Source organism: Kryptolebias marmoratus, linkage group LG7 (assembly GCF_001649575.2).
Source record: "Kryptolebias marmoratus isolate JLee-2015 linkage group LG7, ASM164957v2, whole genome shotgun sequence".
NCBI lineage: Eukaryota > Metazoa > Chordata > Actinopteri > Cyprinodontiformes > Rivulidae > Kryptolebias > Kryptolebias marmoratus.
In genome coordinates, this window is record NC_051436.1 from 16,198,204 (window position 1) to 16,225,373 (window position 27,170).

The following is a 27,170-nucleotide window of genomic DNA, read 5'->3' on the forward strand; positions in this document are numbered from 1 at the left end:
TCCTCCTGTCTAAGTTTGGAATTAAATGTGGTCAAAAGTCTCCAGTTTGAAAAGTTGCAGGTGCAGACGCGTTTGCATCCCTAGAGCTGTTAGAAATCATTAAACTCTGAATGAATGATGGAAAGATGATGGATGTATGAAAGGATAGATAATAGATGGATTGATGATGGATGGATGGCTGAATGATGGATAAATAGATAGATGGATGAGTAGATGGATGGAAGGATGATGGATGTATGAAAGGATAGATAATAGATGGATGGATGATAAATGGATGGATGGATGGATGATATATGGACAGATGGCTAAATGATGGATGGATGGATGGATGGATGGATGGATGGATGGATGGACCACTCCAGTGTTCAAAAATTTAAAGCAGTTCATGCAGACATTTTCAAACCAATAAATCAGTATCAAATTCACTTTTCACAGTAATTTCAGCAGAAATATTATGACATTTCTGCCAGAACTGACCACAGACTGCACCAAAAGTGCTACAGCTAGCTGCTACTGCTTGAACTTGCATTTAAACATTCAGACTAACGGCCTGCCCTGTCACACTTAAACTCCATTTCTCCAAACTGAGCTTTCTACAAGAGGTAAGATTTTGAAATTTTAAAATCATTTTTCCACAGAACCCCTTTTCAAATGGGTGAAATATCCCTTTAAACATGCATCTGCATTAGAAAAGCAATCAATAATAAAAAGGACAACTTTTTCAAAAGTAGCTCATCTGTACATGATACAGAACATTTATTGAATTTTCTCAAAATACACAAAAGACTGTAAGACAAAGCTCAGGGTAAAAAAAACCCTTCGGGATTATCTGGAAAATGACACCATTTTTATTTTCAGTTCATCAAACTGGCTAAAGCACCTTCTGTGACAAATCTACTGAAGGCATTCTTCTTTGAGAATTAACGCTAAGCTCTGATTGAACAACGTAAAATGTCAAAATAAATAGTTTTAAAACCCACAACAGTACCTATCAAAAATCTTTCACCCCTTTCATCTCCCATAAAATATTTGCCCGAGAACAGTTCCTCTGGCGTTTCCAAAATGCAACACTTAAGAGCTGTTGTCCTGATTTTTGACATCATTACGGGAGTTTTCTCTCCCTTCACACCGTAGGACTTACTGTAGGTCCGTTGCCGTGGGAACGTGTTTTACGTCGGGGGTGCTGACGTGAGAGAAGCTGTAAGACTCCAAACTTCCCTTCATTTCCACCATTATAAGTCATTATCGTGAAAACATAATAGACCTCCAAGATACCAGAGGATATGTGTTTTTATTTATTTACTCGTTCCTTTTCCATTTCTTTATTTTTTACCTTTTTTCTTTGTCATTCACCAGGGAGTCTTGTAGCACCCTCAGCACCCCAAGTTCCCACGGCCTTCGCTCGCATCAGTTCCCTCAGATTTGTCCCACGCTCATTTCGCTGACATCTAATGATCAGTTCCGGCTTGGATTCAAAAGTAAAAACCTTGTGACCTGGTGAGGATTTTTTTCCACCTCGGAGATTTGAGAAATTGTTTGGAAAATCCAAAACTGAGCAGGAAAAAAACCTGCCTGACGCCGTCGCTCCTCTCACAGAATGTAGAGATTTGAGTGTTTTCAGTCACACAAGATCAGAGTTGATGATTTCTTTAAAATTATTTAATTATATGCGAAGAAGAGTGCTGGAGAACCTATGTTTGTATTTTACACTAAGTGGATTTGATTTGTCTCAAAAAAAGACCACGATCCTATGAAGCCTTCGTCGTCGTCCTCCTCCTCCTCACTCGTGTTCAATAGTTGACTGGTTCGATTCTGTCATGAGCTGACCTTCCAGTTTGAGAATAAATGTTGGGTTGTTGGGTTTTTTCTCTGCAGTAAAACAGTTCAGTGTGATTTTTGAATCCAAATATGTAACAATACACAGCACCTGAGGAAGTCTTCATCTGCCTTAAACTCTTCCACATTTTGTCACGTTACATATGTGACAGAGCAACACGAAGCAGAATGATCCTAAAGTGGAAGGAAAAACGAAACCTAGTTTTCAATATTTTTAAAAAATACATAAATGTCTAAAAAAGTGTGGCACACTTTTGTATTCACCCCCTTTTCTCTGATCCCCTGATCTAAAATCCAGAGCGACCAACTGAAGTCCCCTAATTAGTAACGAGAGTCCAGCTGTGTGTAATTTAATCTCAGTATAAATCCAGCTGTTCTGTGAGCCTCAGAGTTTTGTTGCAGAACATTAGTGATCAAATAGCATTATGAAGACCAAGGAACACTCCACACAGGTAACATTAGGAAGTTTAAAGCAGAGTTAGGTTATAAAACAATATCCTAAGCTTTGAACATCTCACAGAGTTTTGTTCAATCCATCACCTGAAAGTGGGCAGAGTACAACTGCAGACCTACTGAGACAAGACCGTCCACCTAAACTGACAGGCCGAGTGAGGAGAGCAGTAATCTGAGAAGCAGCCAAGAAGCCTCACAGTAACTCTGGAGGAGCTGCAGAGACCCTCAGCTCAGATGGGACAATCTGTCCACAGGACATTTATTAGTCATGCTCCACAAACCTGACTTTTATAGACAAGTGGAAAGAAGAAAGCTGTTGTTGAAAGAAAGGATATAAGGAGTTATGTTTGAAGTTTGACACAAGTCATGTAGGAACACAACAAACATGTGGAAGAAGCTGCTCTGCTCAGATCAGACCAAACTAACACTGAAACATGGTGGTGGCAGCATCATGCTGTGGGGATGCTTTTCTTCAGCAGGAACAGAGAAGCTGCTCAGAGTTGATGGGGAGATGGATGGAGCTAAAAACAGGAGAGTCCTGGAAGAAAACCTGTTAGAGGCTGGAAAAGACTTGAGACTGAGGTGGAGGTTCACCTTCCAGCAGGAACTGAAACATCCAGCCAGATCTACAATGGAATGGGTCAGATCAAAACAGATTCATGTGTTTGGAAAGCCCAGTTAAAGTCCAGACCTAAATCCAACTGAGAATCTGTGGCAAGACCTGAAAACTGCTGTTTACAGACGGTCTCTATCTGATCTGACTGAGCTGCAGCTGGTTTACAAAGAAGAATGGGCTAAAGTTTTAGTCTCTAGATTTACAAAGCTGATGGGAACAAAGCCTAAAAGACTTGCAGCTGGAACTGAAGCAAAAGGTGGTTCAACAGAGTATTGATTCAGGGGGGCTGATTACAAATGCATCCCACAATTTTCTAATTCTTATTTGTAAAATATATTGAAAACCACGTCTCATTTTCCTTCCACTTCATAATTATACACTCCTTTGTGTTGGTCTGTCGCATCAAATCCCAATAAAATACTTTTGAGGTTTGAGGTTGGAACGTGACAAAATGTGGGAAAGTTCAAGAGTGGGCGAGGACATTTTTAAGGTGCTGTCACACAGATTCACCTGCTGGGAGGTGCTTCTACAGAGTCTCATTCCATGTTTTTCTTCTTTTTTTTGTCACTTCAAACACACAGAAACACACACACACCTGCAAATGAATTCAATAAATAAGACTAAGAACTTTGTAAGGCAGTGTTGACCGTGCATCTGTCACAATGAACAACAAATCCAGAAACAGACATGGTAACAGGATGCACATTCATTCAGAGCAAACTCCTCACAACTTTTTTTTTTTTTTTTTATCAAGTAAAGTTTCAAGGCTTTCCAGGTGATCTCCTGATCGACGGGGCTCGTTCCTCACGACACCTGGCTCTGGTTTCTGCAGCAGGAAAAGAAAAAAGAAAAGGAAAAAAAAAGAACCCTCTTCATTGCGAGAGCCCGGTCCAACCAGCAGGCTGGACCCGCAGCCACAGACGGGCGTCTGCGTTTTCCTCCAAACGTGGAATTCATTCAGAAAGAGTCAAAGTGGAACCAAAGACACGCGGCCAGCTCAGAGCCTCAGGACAGGCCGGTCGTGTCCAGGTAGCTCTGGAGCTTCCGAACCGTACTTCTGTCCAAGGAGCAGAGGTCGAAGTCGAAGGTGGTGTTTGTGATGTGGAAATGTCCCGTCTCCTCGATGAGGTTAACGATCTGAAACACAGAAAACACAACAGTCACCTCAGCTCCTTTCGGGACGAGGAAGTGGTCGAACATTTCAAGTCTGGGAGCACGTCTACAACTGATTACATTTTAGAGTCAACCCAGTTCAAGATGGCCACTACAGGTAGCTGACCTTAGCCTACATAAAAATGGCTACAATTCAGTGAAGTTTACAGCTACTGAGCTAAAATTCGATGTGGAACTAGTTAATAAATACTCCAAGCACCAACAGGTCATGTGAGATCTCTCGATATTGCATTAGACTACAGCAGGGACAGGCAACCCTGGTCCTCTGGGCCACTATCCTGCATGTTTTACTTGTTTTCCTGCTCCAACACACCTGATTCAGTGGTAAAATCACCTCTTCATGTTCTGCAGAAGCCTGTTAATCACCCATTGATTCAAATCAGGTGTGTTGGAGCAGAGAAACAAGTAAAACATGCAGGATGGTGGCTCTCCAGGATCAGGGCTGCCTACCCCTGGACTACGGTATCATTGTTTTCCAGGTCTGACCAAAATGGCTTCAGCTCCATAATTTCTGAACATTTCTGTGTTTATTCAAATGTGGAAAACACTAAAACCCCGTTCCATACTTTGTAGAAACCCTGGAGCTCTGTGTGATCCGATATGTGTAAAACAGCAGCGAGGGGGAGGGGGGGGTGACCCAATCATTTCCTGCCTTTTAAACAGGAAGTGGAGCCACTTAGTGAAGAAGCCTGATTACTACACAAGTTAAAGTTCTGCAAGGAGGATTCCTGTTTAGACAGGGTTTGGTTCATGTTTCTTTGGAACATGGTGATCTCTAAGGTGGAGAGAGGTGAAGCGGACAGTTCATCGGTTCCAGATGAAGCTGAAGACGGGGGATGATCGAAGTGTGGCCGTTCAGAAAGGAGCTCACCTGTTGTAATATGTGACCTTCTCTTAGTGTCATCAGCCTTTTATGCAGCTCCACCAACTCATCCAGGTAAGCCTGCAAAACACACAGGAAGTAGGCTCCATGAATGCCAAGGGATGCTCAGAAACCCCACCTGACTGATCCCGCCGGTAACTGTTTAAAACCTGTGATTATCAGCCGTCATGCACAAACAGCACATGCCACAGTGTGGGAGTGAAAGACTCTAAAAGCTTGATCGTACCCTGTGTCACACTGTACAACAATAGGTTTCAGAGATTTCACTTCAACAATAAAAGGACATTAGGTGTTGATGCTGTAATTATTATATTCAGACAATAAAAAGAGAGGGAGGAGGAGGGCAAAGAGACAAAATTCTAGTAAAATACTTTAAAGTTCGTGGTTGTAACGTGACAAAATGTGGAAAAGTTAAAGAAGGGGTGAAGACTTTTTCAAGGTAGTGTAATATAAATAAAATCCTTACAAATACTGTTCCCGCCATTTTATACAGTATGCTTGTAAAGAGAAGGGGTGTGAAATCAGTAGGGGCGGCATGTGGCGACCATTTCAGACACAAAGAAAACACAGCTCTATTGTCTACCTGCTAAAAACTTAACTGCACATTTTAGAGGCTCTTTCTCACCTAAAAAATGAAAGTAGGGTTCATTTTAAATCAAAAGAAGCATGTCTTACACAGGTTTAACACGGCTACACAGCTGAAATAACTAGAGTTGTTTTGTGTGAAACTAAACCCCTAAACTGTGTCAGCTTTAGAGTCTCATCATGAGATAAAAAATGTGGTAACATGCAGAGTTTGATTAAATAAAGCGTGAGCAGTGCCCACTCTTGCAGCCACAGGTGCAGCTGAAAATTAGCCTGCACCGAGGTTTTTTTTTGATCAGTGTAGAAAGTCACATGTACCTTGTCACAATCCATGTTCTCGTTCTTGTCCTGTTTGTTCTGTTTGATGGGACTCTTTACTTCAAGTATCTGACAGACGAGAGGGAACAAAACAGAAGTCACGACTGGGCGCGCTCTCCTCGATGCTTTAAACTATGACACAACACAGACCTGTAAATGTCTCCTACCTGGTTATTAGTAGTTTTTAATAAAGTTGGAGCCTCTTTGCGGGTGGGGGGCGAGGGAGAGGAGCTGTCACTCTCACTGCCGTCACTCAAACTAACCCTGGGCAGGTGAAGGAAAATTAAGGTGAGAACACCTCAGTGGATAAAAAAATTCATTTCTGAATAAACAAATAAATATAAACACACATTACATCTGCATGTCAGAGGCAACAAAAAAGAGTCTCACCACTCTGTTTTTAATCATCATATTACAGTAAATTAAACAGTAATCAGTGAGATACAGTGTAATAAAATAAAAAAATATTCAAAATATTTTAGACACATTCAAACGAGCAGCACAGGTTTATGTACACAGCTCCAGATTTGGTACAAGTGTCTCAAAATGAGACTAAAATACGAGTCATATGATTGAGAAACAGAAATAAAGAGCTGGTGCCTCATGGGGGAAGGAAAAGAAAGCATCAGCTTTAATTTAAAAACAATATATTGCACTGTTAAAGCCTGTGTGTGTTAGCAGAACCAGGTGTAAATGCTGACATTATATACTGACTACATTTGATGACGATACTTTGTGAAAACAAGCGTCAGGGTGAAAAAGTCTTAAAACGTCACACCTGTGTTTTTGTGTGGACGAGCAAAATGCTACCTTTTGAGACTGATGATGTCATAGTCCCACCTCTAACCTACGACCCGACGGCGTTTACATGACGTTGTTCGGCGTGTAGGCGTTACGTTCACGCTCCACACCTTGTTTCCTGTTTTTGTTGTATTGTCATGGCGGCGTGACAGCACCACGTACAGGCCTAGCATAGTTACTGCAGCATTGTGGGCCTTTTTCTGTGTTTCGGTGTGGATGCAGACATTTGTAGAAACAGTGTTGTGTTTAGAAGGATAGTTTTAGAAACAAGAAACGAAACGATTGTTTTGGAGAAACTGTGTTTCTGTGTGGACAGAGCTTTAAACTTTGAAGACAGTATGTTATTAATTCTTATCTCATTAGGTTGTTTTCCTTGAATTTGCAATTGTGATCAGGTTGAAAACATCTCACTTGCCTTAAAATATCATGAGTTTGTGAGGTGAATTTTACCCACTGCTTGTGTTTCACTTAATTAAGTCATTGCTCTAATAGAAAATCCCAAGTGTGTTGAGATGTTTGTGCTTAAAACACTCAGTGTGTTCCACCTCATCAGTCCCTGCTGAGCCCTGAATGCCTCTGTCGTTCTGTTTACACTTGTGTTACCACAATGTTGAAGCTAACTACGGTTACACTTCTTCTTTGGGGTTTTTATACCAATTAACAAACAGTTTTAATTTTTTTTGACAGCCGTAGCAACTGTAAAGTAAACTTTTGTGCATGCTGCAAGCTCCTGCTGCTGGTAATATTTGCATCAAGATATCAGTACAGTTCTGCAGCTCTAATGGTCGTCACCGAATCAGGAGAAAATTGAGGCTGCTGATCTCTACATGCATGCCGTTCCCCTCCCCACGACATAAGCCGACTTGTGCAGAAGTTCATCCTCACATGAACCCGATGGTCCTAACCTGCGCTGGTGGTGTGTGAGGTGTGTGTGCACCGGTCGATCTGCATCCGAGTCCAAGTCGTCGTCGTTGTCCTCTGAGTCATCGTCGTCGTCCTCTGACTGCAGATCCTGCATGACTGACTGCAGTGGGCCCAGGACTGGGTTTGAAACACACACACACACACACACACACACACACACAGAGCCACATTATGATTTCTGCTTCAGTTAGTTCCAGCAGAGGCTGAACAAACAAACGTCGGCGCACCGTGACGTGGAGAAACAGCAGGACGTGGAGCATGTGGACGCAGTAACGTGGTAACGAATGCGCTCCGGTTTATTTCCCTTTTAAAGTGCACACATGCGTATTTACGGCTCGTTTTATGATTTAAGGCTAAACTCTGTGTTTCCTCTGCGTAATTTGATTATTGCCGCTCAGTCGTAAAAACTGTTTTAGATCCGGTTTCCTCTCAGGTTAGCCAGATTAGGCAGTTTGAAGCAAAAATCCTTGATGTTTGTCTCTTCAGCAACATTGTGTTAGTTCATTTACATTATTTCAGCGCTGAGGCCTTCAACACGTTCAGAAGTGGGAGCAGTAAAGCTTTTTACCACTTTCTAAAGCTTCTTTTTCTTCTCACAGTGTAAGACTTTCTGATGCCGACGATATCAAGTGATGTGTGAGGTGTGTTCTTCCTGCTAACACATCTTGACTGAATTTGTACTGCATTTTTATTACCCAGCGCCAAAGGCGAACAAGATGATGTTATTGCACTTGTGTGTGTGTGTGTGTGTCTGTCTGTTAGCAAAATATCTCATGAATCTTTGTACAAGCTTTAATGAAACTTGCAGAAACTAAATATTGGATGTATGTCTACAAGTCAAGTCACCACAAATCAAGATGGCTGCAACAGCAAACTGACCTTAAAAATCCCAAAACTGACTATAACTCAGTCATTGTTACAAATGTTTGACTAAAATTAGGTGTGGTAGTAGCTGAGACTGACACCCAACACATATTCTAAGTGCTAACAGATGCACAAGATCTTTGTTTAAAATTTTGCCATTAACTATTTGGAGCCAACTCTGTTTGTCTGTTAGCAAAATATCTCATGAAGCAGTGAATGGTTTTTAATTAAACTCTCATATAATAATCAGTGGATGATCATCTATAACTGATTAAATTCTGTAGCCAACCCAATTCAGGATGGCCACCACAGCTAATTCACCTTAGCCAACATATAAAAGGCTCTAACTCAGCGAATATTACAGATATTAAGCTAAAACTTGGTGTGGTAGTAGCTGAGAGTCATCTTCAACACACTCAGCTAACATCTTATAGGATCTCAAATGAGATTGCACACAACGTAATTTAAAAGGTTTGACCTCAAAAGACTCTAATCCCGTCTCTTCTCATTATAAGATGATCTCAGCCTAAAACTCTGGCATGAAAGGCAGCAGACAATATGTATTTATAAATAATTCTCCTTATGTCACTGAATGATACGTCTGTGCTGTGAGCTGCTTCCTGTGAGAAATATTTAAATTATGGACAAACAAACAGACACTGATCTAAAATCCATGTTGGCTCATATTTACCTCCTTAGCTGCATCGATTTATCCTGGTTGTGTTGCACAAAATTATCCCTGAAACTGTCAAAACCTGTTTAGATTCAGGCTGTGTTTGAAATAAATACATAAATATAAAGCTTGTCCTTGTAAGCTATAAAGTGTTAGGTGATGACAAGCAGAATTTTAAAACTGTATTTTCACACAATAAATTTGGATGAATGACCTTGCATTTATTCAAATGCACTGCAATAACTTAAATTAAAATAAATCTTTATTATTTATTATGTTTATTTTGCTTTTTAAAATTTACAAAACATAATGGTCTATCAGACAGATTTATGGTCCAGAATTTTATAATATATGGATACATAATTCAAATGTATGAATGAGCTGTTTTACTGCAGGTTTGACTCTAAAACTGCATCCAACTGAATCCCATCATCAACCTTTCATTTGTAATGCAGTTTTAGAACTTCACGTCAGTAAAACAGCATCTTTTTAAAGAAAAATAACTTTGTCTTGTTGTAAAAAGTCTAGATGTCAAAGATATGTATCAGACACATTATTGCAACTGCAAAGCCACCTTACTGGTCATTAAATGAAAGTAGGAATTTTTTTTTTTACTTTAACAACTGTTTATATATAAATGTTATTGCTGTGAGTCCATTCTATGTTTTTAAGACAATCATGAGAATACAAAAACCGCCTTTATGTTTGTTTACTTTCTGTGCCTTAAATTCAGTGAACCTATTGATTATTTCTGACTGTAAACTCCGGTACACAGCAGCAATGTATGTGTGTGTGTGTGTGTGTGTGTGTGTGTGTGTATTTCAAGCGTCTTACCTTGGCGTTTGTGGTGTGTGGGAGTGAAGCCTGAACTGGAGCTGGAGCTGGCAGGACTGGGCTGTTCGGACTGAGAGGAAAACCATGAAAAAACACAAAACAACAACGAGAAATCATTATAATATACAGTACAAACTGATGGCTGGTAATACAACACAGAATCTAAATTTATTTTCCAAGTAAGTAAAATAAAGTGAGAAATAATAAATTATGTTCTCCCTGTGCTCACGTGGATTTCCTCCCACAGACCAAAAACATGCATGTTAGGTTCATTGGTGACTCTTAAATTGTCCCTGGGTGTGAGTGAGAGTGTGAATGGTTGTTTGTCTCTATGTGTCCCTGTGATGGACTGGAGACCTGTCCAGGGTGTTTCCCGCCTCTCGCACAGTGACTGCTGGAGAGAGACACCAGCTCCCTGCGACCCGGAATGGAGAAGCGGGTAAAGGAGATGGATGGATGGATAATAAATTATTTTCTAATCTAATTCAAAAACAATAAAAACCTTCCCCACCAGGTGAATGAATCCCACTGAGTCTGAAGATGATGTTAGTTATTATCATATTTAATGTTAAATAAAAAAAAAGTACTGCCTTAGAGGTCCACTTGAGACAGAGGAAGAACATGAGCTTCAGTCCTTTTCTCATCATTGTTGAGCTCTTAGCTGTGCTGTAGATCCAAGACCCTCAGGTTAAGCAGCAGAGCTCTTTCATCAACCCATCCAGCTGGAGAACCCAATCAGAGACATTACTTTTCCTGTCTCCTAGAAATGTCCACTGTGGCTCCCAGCTCCTGGTTCTGATAAACTTCTTCCCGTTGAGAATCATGGAGGCCACTGTGATCCTGTGCGTCAGTGTTTCCAGATTAATGCCAACCAATTTCATTTACAACCATGTGGACTCCAATCAGGGTGTAGAAACATCTTGCAAAAAGTCTGAATTCTTAGAAAAAGTCTTCATCCTATCTTGAACTTTTCCACATTTAGTCACCTTACAACCACAAACTCTGAAGTGTTTTACTGGATATTTATGTGACAGATCAACACAAAGTAGAACATAAATGTGAAGTGGAAGGAAAATGATATGCAATTTTCAACACTTTTTATAAATAAAAAGCTCAAAAGTGTGACTTGCATTTGTATTAAGCCCCGCTGAGTCAAAACTTTGCAGAACCACCTTTCACTGCAAGTTCAGCTAAAAGTGTGTTGGGTTTGTCTCCTCCAGTTTTTGGACATCTAGAGACAATTTTCAGATGATGGACTGAACAGAGCTCTGTGAGATGTTCAAAGCTGGGGATATTGCTTCATAACTTAACCCTGCTTTCAACTTCTCAACAGCTGTGTGGTGTGTTCCTTGGTCTTCATGATGCTCTGTAACAAACCTCTGAGGCCTTCACAGAACAGCTGTATTTACACTGAGATTAAATGACACACAGCTGGACTCTAGTTATGAATTTAGTGTCTTCAGTTGGTTGCTTTAAATTTTAGTTCAGGGAATCTGAGGAAAGGGGGTGAATACAAACACATGCCACACTTTTCAGATTTTTATTTGTAAACTTTTTAAAAATTCATGAATTATTTTCTATTCACTTCCCAATCATGCCACTTTGTGTGGATCTGTCCCATAAAATGTGTCACAAAAACAAACTTTCTTGTTGTAACGTGACAAAAAAAGTTGAAGAAGTGAGAGTACTTTTTTCAAGGCACTGTGATTCAGTTTAATCTTGTTAATAAATTACCCTAATGGTACAAAATTCTGTTTTCACTGTCATTATGGGGTACTGAGTACAAACTATTGAGAAGAAAATGTAAACAATTGTAGAATCAGGCTGCACACTAGCAAAAATACCAAATGTAAAGTCAGTTTGAATCCTTTCTGAAGCCACTGTTCACCTTTAGGAGGGTTTGGAAGCTTAAAAAATAAACAATATTTGAAAAAGCGTCCAACTCTCAGGCAGCATCTCCTGACTGCTGGGAGAGTGTTGTGCAGCCTGGTTAGGTAATGTGTGACTAACTGAGATAATCTGGAGACGTGGGCTTAAAATGCGTCTGCGTGTCGGTCTAAAGTGGGTTTCAAATGGACCTGGAGCTGGATGAGCAAACACACATTTATAAAAGGAGCTCGGCTTCTGCAAACCTCCGCTGTCTGAGAAGACAAAGTGAAGGGATGCGACTTCCAGCAGAAACACGAGAGAGAAGGAGAGGAGGGAGGACAAAAGGCTTCAGTGGTTGTCACCTCCTGCCAACAAACAACACACAGCTGGTCTGTTGGTTTATGGGACAGCTTCTTCAGAGCGTCATAAATCTTTACACCACTCCTTTTTAGGCCTTTTGTCCTGCTACACTTCAAACCACCAAAGCAGCTCTCTTTAAAGGCTATAAATAGTCTAATGTCAGAGTTTGTAGGGATCAGTTGGGCCTCTTCTCCCAAAGTTGTTCCACAATTTGGACATCCAATGGTTGCATAGAGAACCATTTTGGCTCTTGTGATTGTTTCAAACAAACTCCACTAACCTTTTTGCTCTTACAGGGGCCAGCCAATATATAGTTTTCCTAAAGGTCTGCTAGAGTCTCTCAAACTTTCTGATAGACAGATTGGGATTTTTTGAAGCAGCCATTTCAGTTTTATTTGAAACATTTGAGCGTAAAAGAAAGAAATAACAGTTGCGTTCAAAAAGTTAGATTTGAACACCTAAATTTGATATTTACATGTTCAGTGATGGCTGAAGATAGACACCAGCTCCCTGAGATCCAGAAAGGAGAAGGGGGTAAAGAAAATGGATGGCTGTTCAAAACCATTTGAGACATGACAACACGAGACTCAACAGGTCAGTAACTTGACTTGGTGTGACCCACACTGATATATATATATATATATATATATATCGCCTTGTTTGTTTCCCATCTTACCCACTGCCTTTTATGACAAAACTTTAGACCAAGATCATCTTATAATGAGAGATTGCCAAGTTGTAGCAGTTTTGGTCAAACCTTGAAAATATACGGTATGTGCAGTTTCATCCAGGATGTCACGCTCAGAGTACGTGTTGAGGATCACTATCAGCTACTACCACACCCAATTTTACCTCAATATATGTTACACTGACTGAGTTATAGATATTTTTGTAAATAGGCTGTACTTATATAGCACCTTTCTAGCCAATTAGGCCACCTAAAGCACTTTGCCACACAATCTGCCCTCATTTACCCATCCACACACAGCACTGAATCTCTAAAAAGCTAATCTGAATAAATCATCCTATAGAGACTAATCAGTGTTTTAAATCACATTCATACACTGATGGGGCACATCAGAAGCAATGAGAGGTTCAGTGTCTTGCCCAGGGACACTTCAACATGTGACATATTGGTGGAATTGAACCTACTCTCATTAGAAGACGACAGCGCTAACCACTGAGCCACAGCCGTCGTAATTGGCTGGTGTCAATTACCCGTGGAGACCATCTTGAATTGGATTGACTCTAAAAATTAATCAGCTGTAGATGAGCATCCAATGATTACCTTGTGAAAGTTTCATTAAAACCTGTCTAGTGGTTCATGAGCTATTTTGCTAACAGACAGACAGAGTTGACTCCAAATAGTTAATGGCAAAATTTCAAACATAGATCTTGTACGATCTGTTGGCACTCAGAGCATGTGTTGTGGAAAAACTCAGCACAGAGGCAGAAACATCATCATCCGCCTTCACCTTTCAGCAGCTGTTAGTAATAATAAAAAGGGGAGGGGCCTGTCAATCACCGAAAGGCCATGTGAGCAGTTTATTTAGCACGATCCTCAATACTTTTATTCTTCAGTTAAAAACACTTAGACATTTCATCATGTAAATGACATACTATCTTTAGAGACAACCAGAGAACCCAGAAGAACATCTGTACATGTAGAACATGGTTAAAAACCCTCACACATGAACAAAAACGTTGAACAAAAGTGCAAAGCCTGTCATGCAGAGAAAGAAAGAGACTGAGAAATTCTGTTATTTTCTGTGGGCCCAAGATGATTCAACATGGACTGAGGCAAAGTGGAGAACTGTTCTGTGATCAGATAAAAGAAAAGAGGAGATGGATCATTTGACTTGTCATCTGCACACAACTGAGAAGCATCCGGGATGGTATGGCAGTGCATTAGTGGAGGCACAGAACAATATGTGCTGTCATCCACATGATTACTTTCCTTTAGGTCCTTTTTATCATTTTGAAGTGTCAGCTCCCAGGAGATTTACTGTACTTTCTTCTAAAGTGCACTTTGAGAGTTATTCAGTGTAATTTAGGTTCATATTTTAGTTGGTATGGCAGCATGAAACAGTAATACCAATCGTGAAAGGAGGGGTGAGTGTGAGTGTAGCTAAACATCTCACTCCACCGTCTAAGGCAGCGGTGTCCAATCCTGGTCCTGGAGGAACAACATCCTGCATGTTTTAGATGTTTCTCTGCTTTAACACGACTGATGTGAACGACTGAGTGACTAACAGGCTTCTGCAGAACCTGAAGACCTGCTGAAGAAATCACTGGTCTCAGGCCTTGTCCACATGGGGACAATCTTTATTTACCCAAAAAAAAGGAAAAGAAAAATGTTTATAAGCACAGTTTCTACAAATATCTTCATCCACACGGAAACGCAGAAACTGACCCAAACTGCTGTATTAACTATGTTACGCCTGTAGGTGGCGCTGCAACTCTGCCGGAAACAAGACGTGGAACAGACAGCTTCCACATCAGGTAGGAACCATATGCCGTATATATTTTACTCTACAGTCGCTGCTTCGAACTGTAAACACAACAAGAAGAGGATGAAGAATACAAGAGCAGGAACCAAATCCTTTTTGTGGACCAAAAATGAAGTGGAACTTCTACTTTGTGTCTACATTAAACTAGACCACGAAACTGCAGAACAGTGGGAGCTGACTGGGAGTCAGGTCAGTCCAGTTACGGAGACATGATGGACGCTTTTCAAGCTCAGAATCCAGCGAGGGACGGCTGGATGGAAGGGTTTTCCTCACAGTGTTCAAAGCATATCAGGCTAATTTTTTATACACAAGTATCAGCTTTTTAAAACTACTTCTATTTCCCACATTTTCAAATATACTTGCCGTATATTGTAATTTTTAATTTTTTTTTTAATCTGCTCTATTTGAAGCAGTGTATTTATTCATCACCCTTGTCTGTTCATGGAAGTAAGACAGGATAAAAATGTTTCACTGTAGTTGAGAAATCAGCATCTGCAACACAAACACAAGCATGTAGTCTGTCATGCTTGATGTCATAGGTTACATTAGAGGTGGGGGGTTATGACCTCGTAGTTTTCAAAAGGTTGCATTTTGGTTTTTCACACATGAATTTCAAGGATTGCATTTCAAGATGGAACCCCCTTTAGAAAAATACTGTTTATTGGCTCCTTTCTGTGTGAATGCAAGGCTGAACAATGAAAAACTTTTGTGTATTCCTGTGCTTCTTAACTTGTGTAAATTATGCTTTCACGAAAAATGTCCCCATGTGGACGGGGCCTAAAACTGGCTGCTTCATGGTGGATGATGTTCTGTATTTCTGTGCTGTTACCCAAACATAACAGACATTTTCACTGACACCTCAGGAAATTGTCTCAATATGTTATAAAAAAGCTCATTTTATACTTTCAACTGCTTAAAGGGATATTTTGGACAATCTTTATTGGTTTTCTGTGCAAAATTTATGAACAAATATCATCCTTTTTGTTGCAGATAGCTCTTTGAACAACCTCGGTTTGGGGAAATGGAGTTTAAATCTGACAGAACTGATGAGCTAAAGGCTAGTCTGAACAGAGCTAAGACCAAAGTGGATTGCTCTGGTTTAAAAGAACGCCAATTTCTAAACTGTCAAAATGGTTCACGTGAACACTACTTTATAAACATTTACACTGTCATCATTTTCTTCATACAAACACTATATTGCCAAAAGTATTCACTCACTCATCCAAATCATTGAATCCAGGGGCTCCAATCACTACCATGGCCACAGGTGAATAAAATTAAGCACCTAGGCATGCAGACTGCTTCTACAACCATTTGTGAAAGAATGGGTCGCTCTCAGGAGCTCAGAGAATTCCAGCATGGTACTGTGATAGGAGTAAGTCCTGTCATGACATTTCCTCACTACTAAATATTCCACAGTCAGCTGTTAGTGGTTTTAAAACAAAGTGGAAGAGATTGGGAACAGCAACTCGACCATGAAGTGGTTGGCCACGTAAAATCAGAGCGAACTCAGAGGATGCTGAGGCTCATAGAGCACAGAGGTCACCAACGTTCTGCAGAGTCCACACATAGGGACAATTTAAGGTTAGCAGTTAAACTAACATGCAGGTTTTTGGTTTGTGCACGGGGAGAACATGTAAACTCCACACAGAAAGGCCAGGAGGTGAATCTGCAACCTTTTTGCTGTAAGGTGACAGCTCTAACCACTGCACCTAGATTCTGCATTTTGAATTCAATCAGCCTAGCACACAATTCCTTTGACATTTTGTTCTCATTCCTTAGTATTTTGGCTAATTCTGCTTCTTTAAATCGGATTCTCAAATTACATTAAGGGACAGCACAGGAATGTCAGAAGCTGCTAATATCAGAGAATAACATGCAGAAACTTCACGGCCATTTTTAAAGTATTTGTTAATGTAGACAAAACACAAGCTCCTTTTCACCAAAGCAAAAAGCGACCTGATTTTTTTACCTGTTTGGTCCGGATGTTAGGTAAAAACAATAGACATTTAAAGCGCTATCTACAACAGGTAGGATATCATTTATTCATAACTTTTCGACAGAGCCCCACCTAAAGACGTACAAAATATCCTTTTTAGAGAATATCCTGATTGACAAATCATACATGAGCACTTCATTTCTTGTTACTTTTAAAAGGATCTAAGGAGGGGAATATACCAATCTAACATATTTTATTTTAATTTAAAATATAACTACAATGCTGAGTGACAATATTACAGAAAAAAACAATCCCACTGCCTTTAAGACACACTTGGACTCAAAGCCAGCCAGGAAGTCCATGGCTCTTTGATGACTCCGGGGAACAAATCGCTCAGTCTGTGCCCCCATCCAGCGTGCTTTCTGTTCTCATGCTAACACGATAGTCTGCTTTCCCTTCTCGTCATCACCAGCTCGACATTTCCTCCACTGTGCTGTTTCAGGCCCGGCGCTCAGAGGGAAACAGAGATCAAACAAGTGGTCACATGACAAATGAGAGTGGCGCTGCGTGTTGGCCCAGTGCTCGGCCACCGGGGTTGCTAGCCTGGGGAGAATCAAACACCTGGCATTTGTCACCCCACATCTCCCCTTTTTTACGACCCCCACCCTCCTCGGCCCCTGTATGGTAAAACTTGAAAGGCTCCTCCATACAGCGCAGACAAAAACAAAGGTTCTGTTCATGCTTAGTGATGACTCCTCTGGCTAAAAAAAAAGGTGCTCCTCCAGAGAAAGATACACAAAAGAGCCACACTTTACTCAAGAATTTCAGAGTAGAAATGAAAACAGCACTGCATTAAAGAGAACTACTCAAAGCACAAGGATTTAGACCTTTCACCGCAAATGTTCAGCCTTTTTTCTTATTCAAAAGCTAAAAGGATTAAAGCTGAACTCTTTACTATTCACGGCTATGTCTCTTTTTCCCGTGGTGTTGTAAAACCATAAATCTTTCTTGTCTACTATTTGGCTTTAAAACAGCCTTTTTTATGGGGAGTTTCTCCCCCTAATGTGTGTGGGACCAGGCAACTAAACAACAAAAAAAAAAGAGCCACCAGAGATGAGCTTCTCCAGTTCTCCTCCTTAACTGGGAGTACAGAGCACATGATTCCTATACGGGCATATCAGGAGTCTGGCCACACAAACACATCCAGCTGAACTCCCACCAGGTTTATTAGGTGTCCACCCCTTCATCCAGCACCCCCCACCCAGCCCCCATGAGCCGACCAGAACACCATTAAAGAAGAGTCCCTTCCTGCTGGTTCTTTGATTTTATGATTCTTCCACACCAGAGATGAAATGACCGCCAACAAATCCTTCTGCTTTCAAGTCTCCGAGGCAGTGGACAGCTTTCCCACCAGCCACATTCTGACAGCTTGGCTCCAAACAAAGTGACCTTATACGTTAGATTAGTAAAAATGTTAACCAGCTGCTTCCTGCACAGCCCTGATGATAAAAGGAACATGGCTTTCCTTACTGCATGTGTCAAACTCAAGGCCCACGGGCCAAATTTGGCCCTTGTTCCACGTTTATCTGACCCACAAGATAATTATCACCAGCTGCCGAAATGTGTCTGTTTTTCACCAAAAAAACCACTGGACAAATTGTAATGAGACTATTTACTGGATGTACATCTACAACTGTTTAATGTATGGAGCCAACACATTTCAAGATGGCTGTCACAGCCAACTGACCTTAGAAAACACAAACACGGCTATAATTTGGTTATTTGTACAGATATTGACCTAAAATGTGGTGTAGTTGTAGCTGGGAGGAATTCACAAAACACTCCCAATTACCACTCACTATGCAAGATCTTAAACATGTTGCATGTCTGTTAGCAAAATATCTCATGAACCACTGGACATATTTTAATGCAACTTTCAGAAAATAATCATTGGATGTTCATCTACAACTGAATAACATTTGGAGTCAACTTAATTCAAGGTAGCTGCCACAACTAATCAACATTGGCAAATATAAAAATGGTTATAACTTAGTGAGTTTTACAGGTATTGAGTTAAAATTTGATGCGGTCGTAGCTGAGAGTCATTCATAATAAACCATGAGTGTGATATCTCATATCTGACCTTAAGAGTCATAACTCTGTCATTTTAACACAAGATGATCCTAAAAGCAGTGGGAGATATGAAATACTTAAAGGAAGTCTAGGACTTTAATTTTTTCCTTTGATAAATAAGCTGTGATTTTAAAATCTATGTTTTAGAAAAAATATTTTAGAATTCTGTCTGAATAGTAAATTCTGTATGAAAAGTTACATCTGTAAACCAAAGTTAATTTATAGTTTTATTCAAAATTTTTATAAACTGACAGAGACTGGCCTTGAATTTGACCCTAGTGTTAATGAGTTTGACCCCCCTGCCTTCTTATATCAGGAAAGAGAGCTTTAAAAGAAGATCAAACATGTTAATACTCTGATTTTGCCAACAATACGAAGGTGAAGAAATGGGCTCTACTTACATCTGATTTGGACTGGTCCTCCATGTCAGAGTCATTGGTGTCGAACAGCTCCTGGACTGGAGGAAGCTTCGGCCCTTTCCTGCGCTCCGCCTCGTTACCTTCTGCTCGTAATTTACTAGTCCCCATCTGTAATCGATCCTTCAACAGCTTTTTATCCAAATGCTGAGAGTCTGAGCCTGACATTAGCTTTCCCGATGAATCCAAAAACGTTTTCTTGCGTTTTTTTACCAGAAGATCATCAGAGTCCAGAGAGGATAGGCGCTTGTTAAGCCCTGACCCATGGGTCATTTCCTCGTTTCGATGCTCCTTGGAGAAAGACCTGGGTTCCTTGAAGCCGATCTTAGGATTGTTATCTCTAAGTGGTTGGTTCTCTTTGGGTTTCCTTGAAGATTCTTTGGGGACTTTGCTGGGTTCCCAGCCAGAGTCTCTGAAGGCACTTTTGGGCTCTTTTAAGTCTTTTGGAGGCTTGTCTTTGTGGTCCTTGGAGGGTTTGTGGAGTTTGGAGAAGCTGCTGCTGTTAGTGCTGGTGGTTGTGGCTGTTGTGAGGAGTGCAGTCCCACCTCCTTTGGAGCCATCCTGTTGATTGAAAAACATAAATATAATCTTAACTAATTACCATAAAGAACTGAACAATAAGTTATTAGTTAGAATTTCTTGCTTCTTATCATCTACTGCCAAAGCTAAAAGAGCATTAATATTTTTGCCCTTGTCTTTGTGTCTGTCTCTCTGTGAGTAAAATATGTCACGAACTTTGGCGACAACCCGATTTAAGACAGCAGGGATCTTATATTACTCAAAAATGATTATAATTCAGCCAATTTTACAGATTTTCATCTAAAATTTGGTGCAACAGTAGCAAACTGTCATTCCTAACATGTGCTCTGACCAAAAAGTGCTCTGAAATAAAAAAAATCCTTAGAAAACACAAAATTGGCTACAACTCTGTCAGTCTTACATATATTGAGCTAAACTTTGGTGTGGTAGTAGCCGCGCATCATCCCCAACACATACTCTAAGCACTACACCTTGCATGAAATTTTTGCTTAAAATTTCAGCATTAAATGTCAGTGTTAACACTGTCTGTCTGTTAGCAAAATACCCCATGAATTACTGGGCAGACTTTAATGAAAGCTTATCAGCTTTAAGCTCATTTTGACATGGTAGTGACTGAGAGTCATTCACAACAACAAATATTGTAAGAATTTGCACTAACGTATGACTTTCTGCATACCATAATTTACAAGGTTTGACCAAAACGGATACAACTCTTTTTATTTGATCTCAATTTAAAACTCTAGCATGAAAGATGGCGGGTGATATGCATTCCCTCAAGGAATGCTAGGCCTTTATTTTATAGTGTAAATTACTTTTACACATTACAGATTTGTTGTGTGTACAACAACACTGTAAATTATACACAATAAAATAAAATAAAACAAAAAAACCCAGAAAAACAGAAAACCAAATTAGAGCAAAATCATTCTGGATTACTAAAGCCTCAAAAGAAAAAAGAAAAGAAGAAAAAAGAAAAACAACCTCTCAGTTCAAAAGGATTAGGGTACAAGGAAAAGGGAAATCCCTCTTTAGGTCAGTGGGCAAACATAATGAGGGAAAGCCAGAGTGAAATACCTCTGGCTGATGTTTGGATGGGCTTAATCCTAATACCACTGATCGGCCACTCAATATAACTCAATGCTATAAAAAAATGTGGAAACATTGTCATCGTTTAGGGTTAAAAAAACCACATCTGTTGGGAGGAAAAGGTCTGTTTTTATTAAGTGAGGTTTGAAATGATTTAGTAAAAGAAGTAAAAAACAAAAACAACAAAAAACAGGCAGCTAGATCAAGAGTAGATTAATTCTCTTTAACACAAGAGAAAACATACACCCCACCCCACAGTGGCTTTGAAAAGAACCCCATTCTTGAAAGAAAATCAAAAGAGTCTTCTTAGCTGCCATCTACGGGCTTAAAGAGCAAACTTAGAACTTCTTTTGAGCGGACCTGTTCAGAGAGCAAGGAAGCCTTTTCAAGAGCTACACAAGCGCAAATTCAGAAAGGCAATGTGGAAAAAGAAGGAAATGCATTCGTTTTAACGACAGGGGCCATTTGTCCCAAGGTCTCACCTCCAGCCCTGTTGTCAATATTTCACAAACGCAGTAAACCCATTAAAGTAGTCTAGACGACGGGTTGTGTTACAACTCTCCCCAACCACCACTAAAACCTTTCATTTTGTCTATCGGCTAGTGACCCCGGGGGCCCCCAGATGTACAGCTGCTGGCTCATTCGTAACTTCAGTGAAGCCCTCCGCTGCAGTAAAGCCGTCTCCCTCCCTGGTAGGCCTACACGAAGAGCTGCTTTAGTGCTCTGGAAAGAATACAGAGTTCCTCTTCTTGCCTATCAGTACTAAAGAGGTTGCTATCGTGAAATGTTCACAGGTTTTTAACATAAAAATGTTGGCAGCTCAGCGGGTGATTCAAGTTTATGTTGTAATACTTGTACGGCATTTTAGCTAAAGATACAAAAACGCTGCACTTAAAAAGTTAGGGTGAGTTTGGTCTTGTTCTCTAAATCAAATATTGAAAAGTATCCCAAGAGGACAAAAGACTTACTGTAAGGACATATACTCTCTTGACTAATAAGATCAATGCATGTAAACCTCTAAAAAGACAAAAAAAAAAGTTAGATTATCCATCTGTGTAATGAATAGAAATAAAAAGAAATGCATACACACAACCCTTGACAAAACTTTAGACAACTTATTACAAATAAGTTGTTGTGTCCAAACCATTAGCTGGTACCATCCATCGCATAAAAATGAGTGAAAGGAGAACCTTTTCTTTCACAATATTCTACTGTGTAGTTGAGACACAAATGCTATTCCATCATTGGAAGATTTTATTGGAGAAACAGACGATGGAAAACCCCCAGTACTCTGCTTATCGAACAATAAGCAGGGTATCAGTTGAGGGAAGTTTGATTCAACCCAAAGTCATTTGTAATACAAGACCTTGTAAAACCGTGTCTTTTTCTTGTTCTAATTTAAAGAGAAAAAGCTTCAAGCGGAATCAGATCAAAGAATTACTAACAGTTAGTCTGGGGAAGGGTTACAGAGACCAACAAGTACTAAAACTTAGTGAGAAAGTTTAAAATCCAAGAAACATTGAAAAAAAAGAAAGACAAACGACAACAAACTGAGTCTGCTTTAACAGGTACAAAGTCAAAAGCAGCATAGTCATTTTCCTCAAGGTAAATACTGAAATTGTGTCTGCCATGTTTATAATTTTAACCAATATGCCACACACTGATTGGCATCTAAAACTGTTGACAGATCATTCATCTAATTGGGGTTTTCACACACAGCTATCTCTAGGGTTTACATAGAATGGTCCGAAAAAGAAAAAAATACCCACTTAGAAGTAGGTTTGTGGATAAAAATGTGTTCCTGAGGTCAGAGGAGAATGTGCATACTGATAGATGACAGAAAGGAAACAGTAGCTCAAATGACGACTTGTTAAATAGAAAGGTCTGCAGAATACCATCTCTTTGTGCACAATATATAGAACCTTGAAGCAGATGGGCTACAGCAACAGGAGGCCACAGCTAAGAGCAGGAAACTGAGGCTACAGTTCACACAGGTTCACCAAAACGGGACATAAGACACGGGAAAAACACTGCCTGGTTTGATGAGTCTCTGTAATCTTAGAGGTGGTGGTTGATCAGCAGGTTGTGAAACACTCAGACCAGCCTGTCTGGCATCAACAACCACGTCGCATTCAAAGTCACTTAAATGCCCTTTCTTCTCCATTCTGATGTCCAGTTAGAACTTCAGCAAACCGTCTTCCCCATGTCTACATGCCTAAAGGCATTGAGATACTGTTATGTGATTGGTTGATTAGCTATTTGCATTAACAAGCAGTCGTACCTAATAAAGTGACCGGTGAGTGTGAGTGTAAGGCTGATGAAGAACGTCTTTCCTTTCTTTTCTTAAGGAAAGCTAATCTTATGCAAAGACAATAAAACATGGTACAAAACGAAACATTGCTTTGGGTCTCAAAGTTTTCATCTTGACCTGAACTGTTTGTGTTGTTTTATCAATCATGAACTAAGGAACAACTTGTGAAAATGTCCGCCATGTCCTTACAGCCGGTGTTAAGAGCTGCACAAAGAAGGCTGCTGGGGTCTCTGACGAGGGCTTGGGAGCTTTCAAACACTTCACCTAACAATAACCATCCTCACACTTCAGCCCTGAAGATGTTCAGGAGGACGTGAACACAATTTGCTCTGCAATTTACTACAGCTGTTTACACATCTACTTCACAGCAGAGGATTTTCTGCTGAGGATGAACTCTCACAACATGAAATATAAAGTAGGAGTGCAGTGGAGTTTTTCTTGTTTTTGAGGGGGAAAATTAAATGCTTTCTTGACAGGGGTAGCTGTGTGGAAAAAGTGTTTTTAGATTCAAACAAAGCATGTGATATTTTCAACTATCACGTTTTCTTTTGTCTAAAATGGCACATTATTTCTTCTAAAGAAGATATTCTTTGGATGAAATTGTGTCTCTCAAACAAAGCAATGAGTTTCTGCTGATGAGACCAATTCTTGTTGCCCTAACTGCCCTGTAGGAGTCACACAAGGTTCTATTCTTGGCTCAGTTCTGTTTACCTTTTATATAAATGATTTAGCAGATGTCTGCCCAAATGTTATTGTCCAAAAGTATGCAGATGACAATTATTTTAACTCAGGCAAAGCAAACTGTTGAAGAAGAATCTGTAACTCTTACATCTGCAATGACTCAAGTGCAGGAATGGCTCTCTAAATCTTGTCTTTTATTAAATATGTGTGTTTGACATTTAAAAGACAATGCAGGATTACACAACAGTTTGTTTTTTGTTTTTTTTGGGGGGAGGGGGGGGGGTATTATAAATACATTTAAATGTCTTAGGACCATATTGTCCTCAAGAAGTAGACACTATTTATATTTTATTTTACTTATATCACTGCTCAAGATATCCAAGACTGTAGCTTCTGTGAGATTCATCTTCTTGCCATTGGACATTTTTATAATTCCAAAATTATTTATTTGAAGCATTGCTGTTCATTTAAATTGTTTAAATGAGTGACAATGGGTGAAAACTAGCCTTCATGGCTACATCTGGCACATTTACAGGCTATATTTATGTTCAATAATGTGCATTGGCCCTTTTTATTAAATCATCAATAAAGAAATATCTGAACTTTTTTGTAACTGAGACGTGATTGCGCAAACTTCTTAGTACTTTAAGCGTACAGTTTCTTCAAGTCCTTACATTTAAACTGAAATTACACAAGATTTGTTTAAGTAATACAAGTAAAGGTCATCTCTACCTTGAAATAAAAACAATAATGATGAAAACAGAAGAATGTAAGTCATTTTGTCAAACTTTTTCAAATCTCTGTGCAGTAAAACTTATAATCAATTGAGGCAAGGCTTCTTGAGAGAGAGGAGTGCGAGCTGATGAGTAAGTATGACCCCGTGCTCCGCAAGTAATTCATCACACACACTGTTTAGACTGGAAAGTGTTTCCATGTGAAAAGGGCCTCCTCTAAACGGGCTCTAAAATGACACAGTTTGAAAGGACTAAAAATAACATGTAATAGAAACAACGTGCCACTTTATTTACATACATCTCACATTTTGTTCTTTCTCAGAAAACATTTTAAATCTTACACAAACCCCAGTCGTTTCCTCCCACCTTCCAATTTGAAAGTCTTCACCAATCTTGTAAAATGCAAATCAAAATTTCAAAAGGGCATTAGATCAAAGCAAAACATGTCTGAGGCAGAGAAGTAAGTGCTTTTGCTTAGATGGTAGCCACTACATACTCTGCCTAAGCCGAAGATGAGGTCTTAGAAACCCTGAGAGTTTAAATATCCCAGACATCCCTGAATCTAACTGTAGGGAATTGAAGGCCTTGAGGCCTTGAAGGGGTGAAGGGTTTCAGAGCTGGGTGACACCAGGAGAAAATGTAGAGGAGAGGACCATTTAGCTCCGGGGTGTACCTGGAACACTGACCTTTGAACTGTGGAAGCTCTTGCTTTTCTTTGGGTCGGAGGAGGATGTCAGCGAGTTGTTGGGAAGCGATGGCAGCTTGAGGTGCTGGCTGAACAGAGAGGTCGAGCCCTCCTGCATTACCATCACCTGCCAGAGGGAAAGAAACAAGCCAACATGATCAGAGTCTGTTCTAAAACTGGGACGGAAAATACAGTGGACAGCGAGGACATTTGGCGGATATTTAGTGTCATTTGGCTGAAGGGAAAAAAACTGATGTGTGACTGGAAGGTGTAGAGCAACACCAGGCAGAATGTGCCCTGTAGACCAATGATTCCCAACCCTGGTCCTCGACAAACACTGCCCTGCATGTTTTAGTTGTTTTCCTGCTCTGACACGCCTGATTTGAATGAGTGAGTGATTAACAGGCTTCTGCATACATTGAAGACATGCTGAAAAGCAGGGAAACAATGCAAACATGCAGGACAGTGTTTCTCAAGGACCAGGGTAGGGCATCGCTGCTGTAGACGATGCTATGATCTCTCTGTTTTAACCGATCATCAACATTTTCTATTCCTTCACCATCTGACCTGGCTGCTGCAGTCTGCCTCCTATTTACTGGTGAAACAGGTGAATTTTCCTATTTCTTTCCTACAGGGTACACATTCCTGTGTACATACATGGTTGGTGATGCATACATATTGGGTTGTTGGACGTCTTCACTTCTCAAAAACTTCACAATACACAGATACAATTTTTGGATCAAATCATGACAACCAGTTATTGATACCACCCATTTAAAATAACAAAACTGTTTGAAACTCTGTTAATAGCTCCAAATCATCCACATCTCAATGTCTTTTTTTAGACATTCTCCAATAAATAAAGTTGACAAGATAAAAAAAAACATGTTGGTTTGAAACTGTCTGCATCATCCTAAAAGTCTAAGTAGAGGTTAAAATCATGTGTTTTTAATATAACTGTATTCATAGTTCCTCTTTTTATGAAGTATTTTTTCACAACTATCTCCAGTGTTAATAGATGCAGAATATCACAGGTTTGAAAAGTAACCTTAAATAACTGTAGCATTTCTAATAAAGATGACAGGATGTAACTCCTTGGATAAAAGTCTGACAGTATTAACCTTTATTTAACCAGGCAAGTTCCACTGAGATCTCAGATCTGTTTTTCAAGGGGAGGTCTGGGCCTGAAGGCAGCCTAATGTGTATGTTTTTAGACTGAGGGAGGAAACCGGAGGAAACCCACACAGACATGAGGAGAACATGCAAACTTCACACAGAAAGAGTCAAGGTCCAACCCGGGGTTTGAACCCAGGAGGTAACAGAGCTAAACCGTCGTGCTGCTCATAAAAGCATAGAAGCATAAAAGCAAGTGGTAGCAAACATAATACAGTCTGGTACTGGTATTTATTGGATACTTACCTGGTACTTACTGATTATACTTCATTATGTATTGCTGGTATGTTCCCACTAACTTCCAGGTATGTACCTAGTATGTATCCAGTAAGTACCAGGTTTGCACCTGGTAAGTATCAGGAACTGTATGCACCCAGTAACACACTGGCTGTATTATAGATTGTTACCAAACAGGCTCCAAATATTGATTTTTATTTTTTTGTACTCTATATAAATTATCTAACAGGTTTTCCTAAATCAGTTTGATGTTGGTAGTGTGGTCTCCCATACTACTGTATATACTAGAAACAAGTTAACATATTACAGTTCAGACAAGGGAGCCTTTTGATGTGTCTGTACTGCAGTTCTGAAGTACATGATTTTCAGAGGTTATAAAAAAGAAAGGTCAAGTCATATGTGACCCCCTCCTAAGACATGTCGGCAGTCTTACTTTAGATTCTTCTGAACCACGTTTGCTAGGATCTCGTGTCTGTGAACAAACAACAAGAGAAGAACAAAATTAGATCTGCACCATGATCACAAATTTTCTAAAC

At 39.9% G+C, this 27,170-nt stretch overlaps 1 protein-coding gene across 2 annotated transcripts in view; it reads right to left on the reverse strand.

Annotated features, from left to right (window-relative positions):
* Positions 1-717: 717 nt before the first annotated feature.
* Positions 718-27,170, reverse strand: part of mllt3 (MLLT3 super elongation complex subunit) — a 66,069-nt gene continuing 39,616 nt past the window's right edge. For both annotated transcript variants that reach the window (XM_025008252.2, XM_017426977.3), the window contains exons 5-13: positions 27,068-27,106; positions 25,226-25,351; positions 19,173-19,748; positions 9,961-10,030; positions 7,571-7,706; positions 6,032-6,128; positions 5,865-5,933; positions 4,950-5,021; positions 718-4,042 (exon numbers count right to left, since the gene is read on the reverse strand). In XM_025008252.2, coding sequence (XP_024864020.1) covers positions 3,911-4,042; positions 4,950-5,021; positions 5,865-5,933; positions 6,032-6,128; positions 7,571-7,706; positions 9,961-10,030; positions 19,173-19,748; positions 25,226-25,351; positions 27,068-27,106 — 1,317 coding nt within the window. In that variant the 3' untranslated portion in view covers positions 718-3,910. The remainder of the gene's footprint in view (positions 4,043-4,949; positions 5,022-5,864; positions 5,934-6,031; positions 6,129-7,570; positions 7,707-9,960; positions 10,031-19,172; positions 19,749-25,225; positions 25,352-27,067; positions 27,107-27,170) is intronic.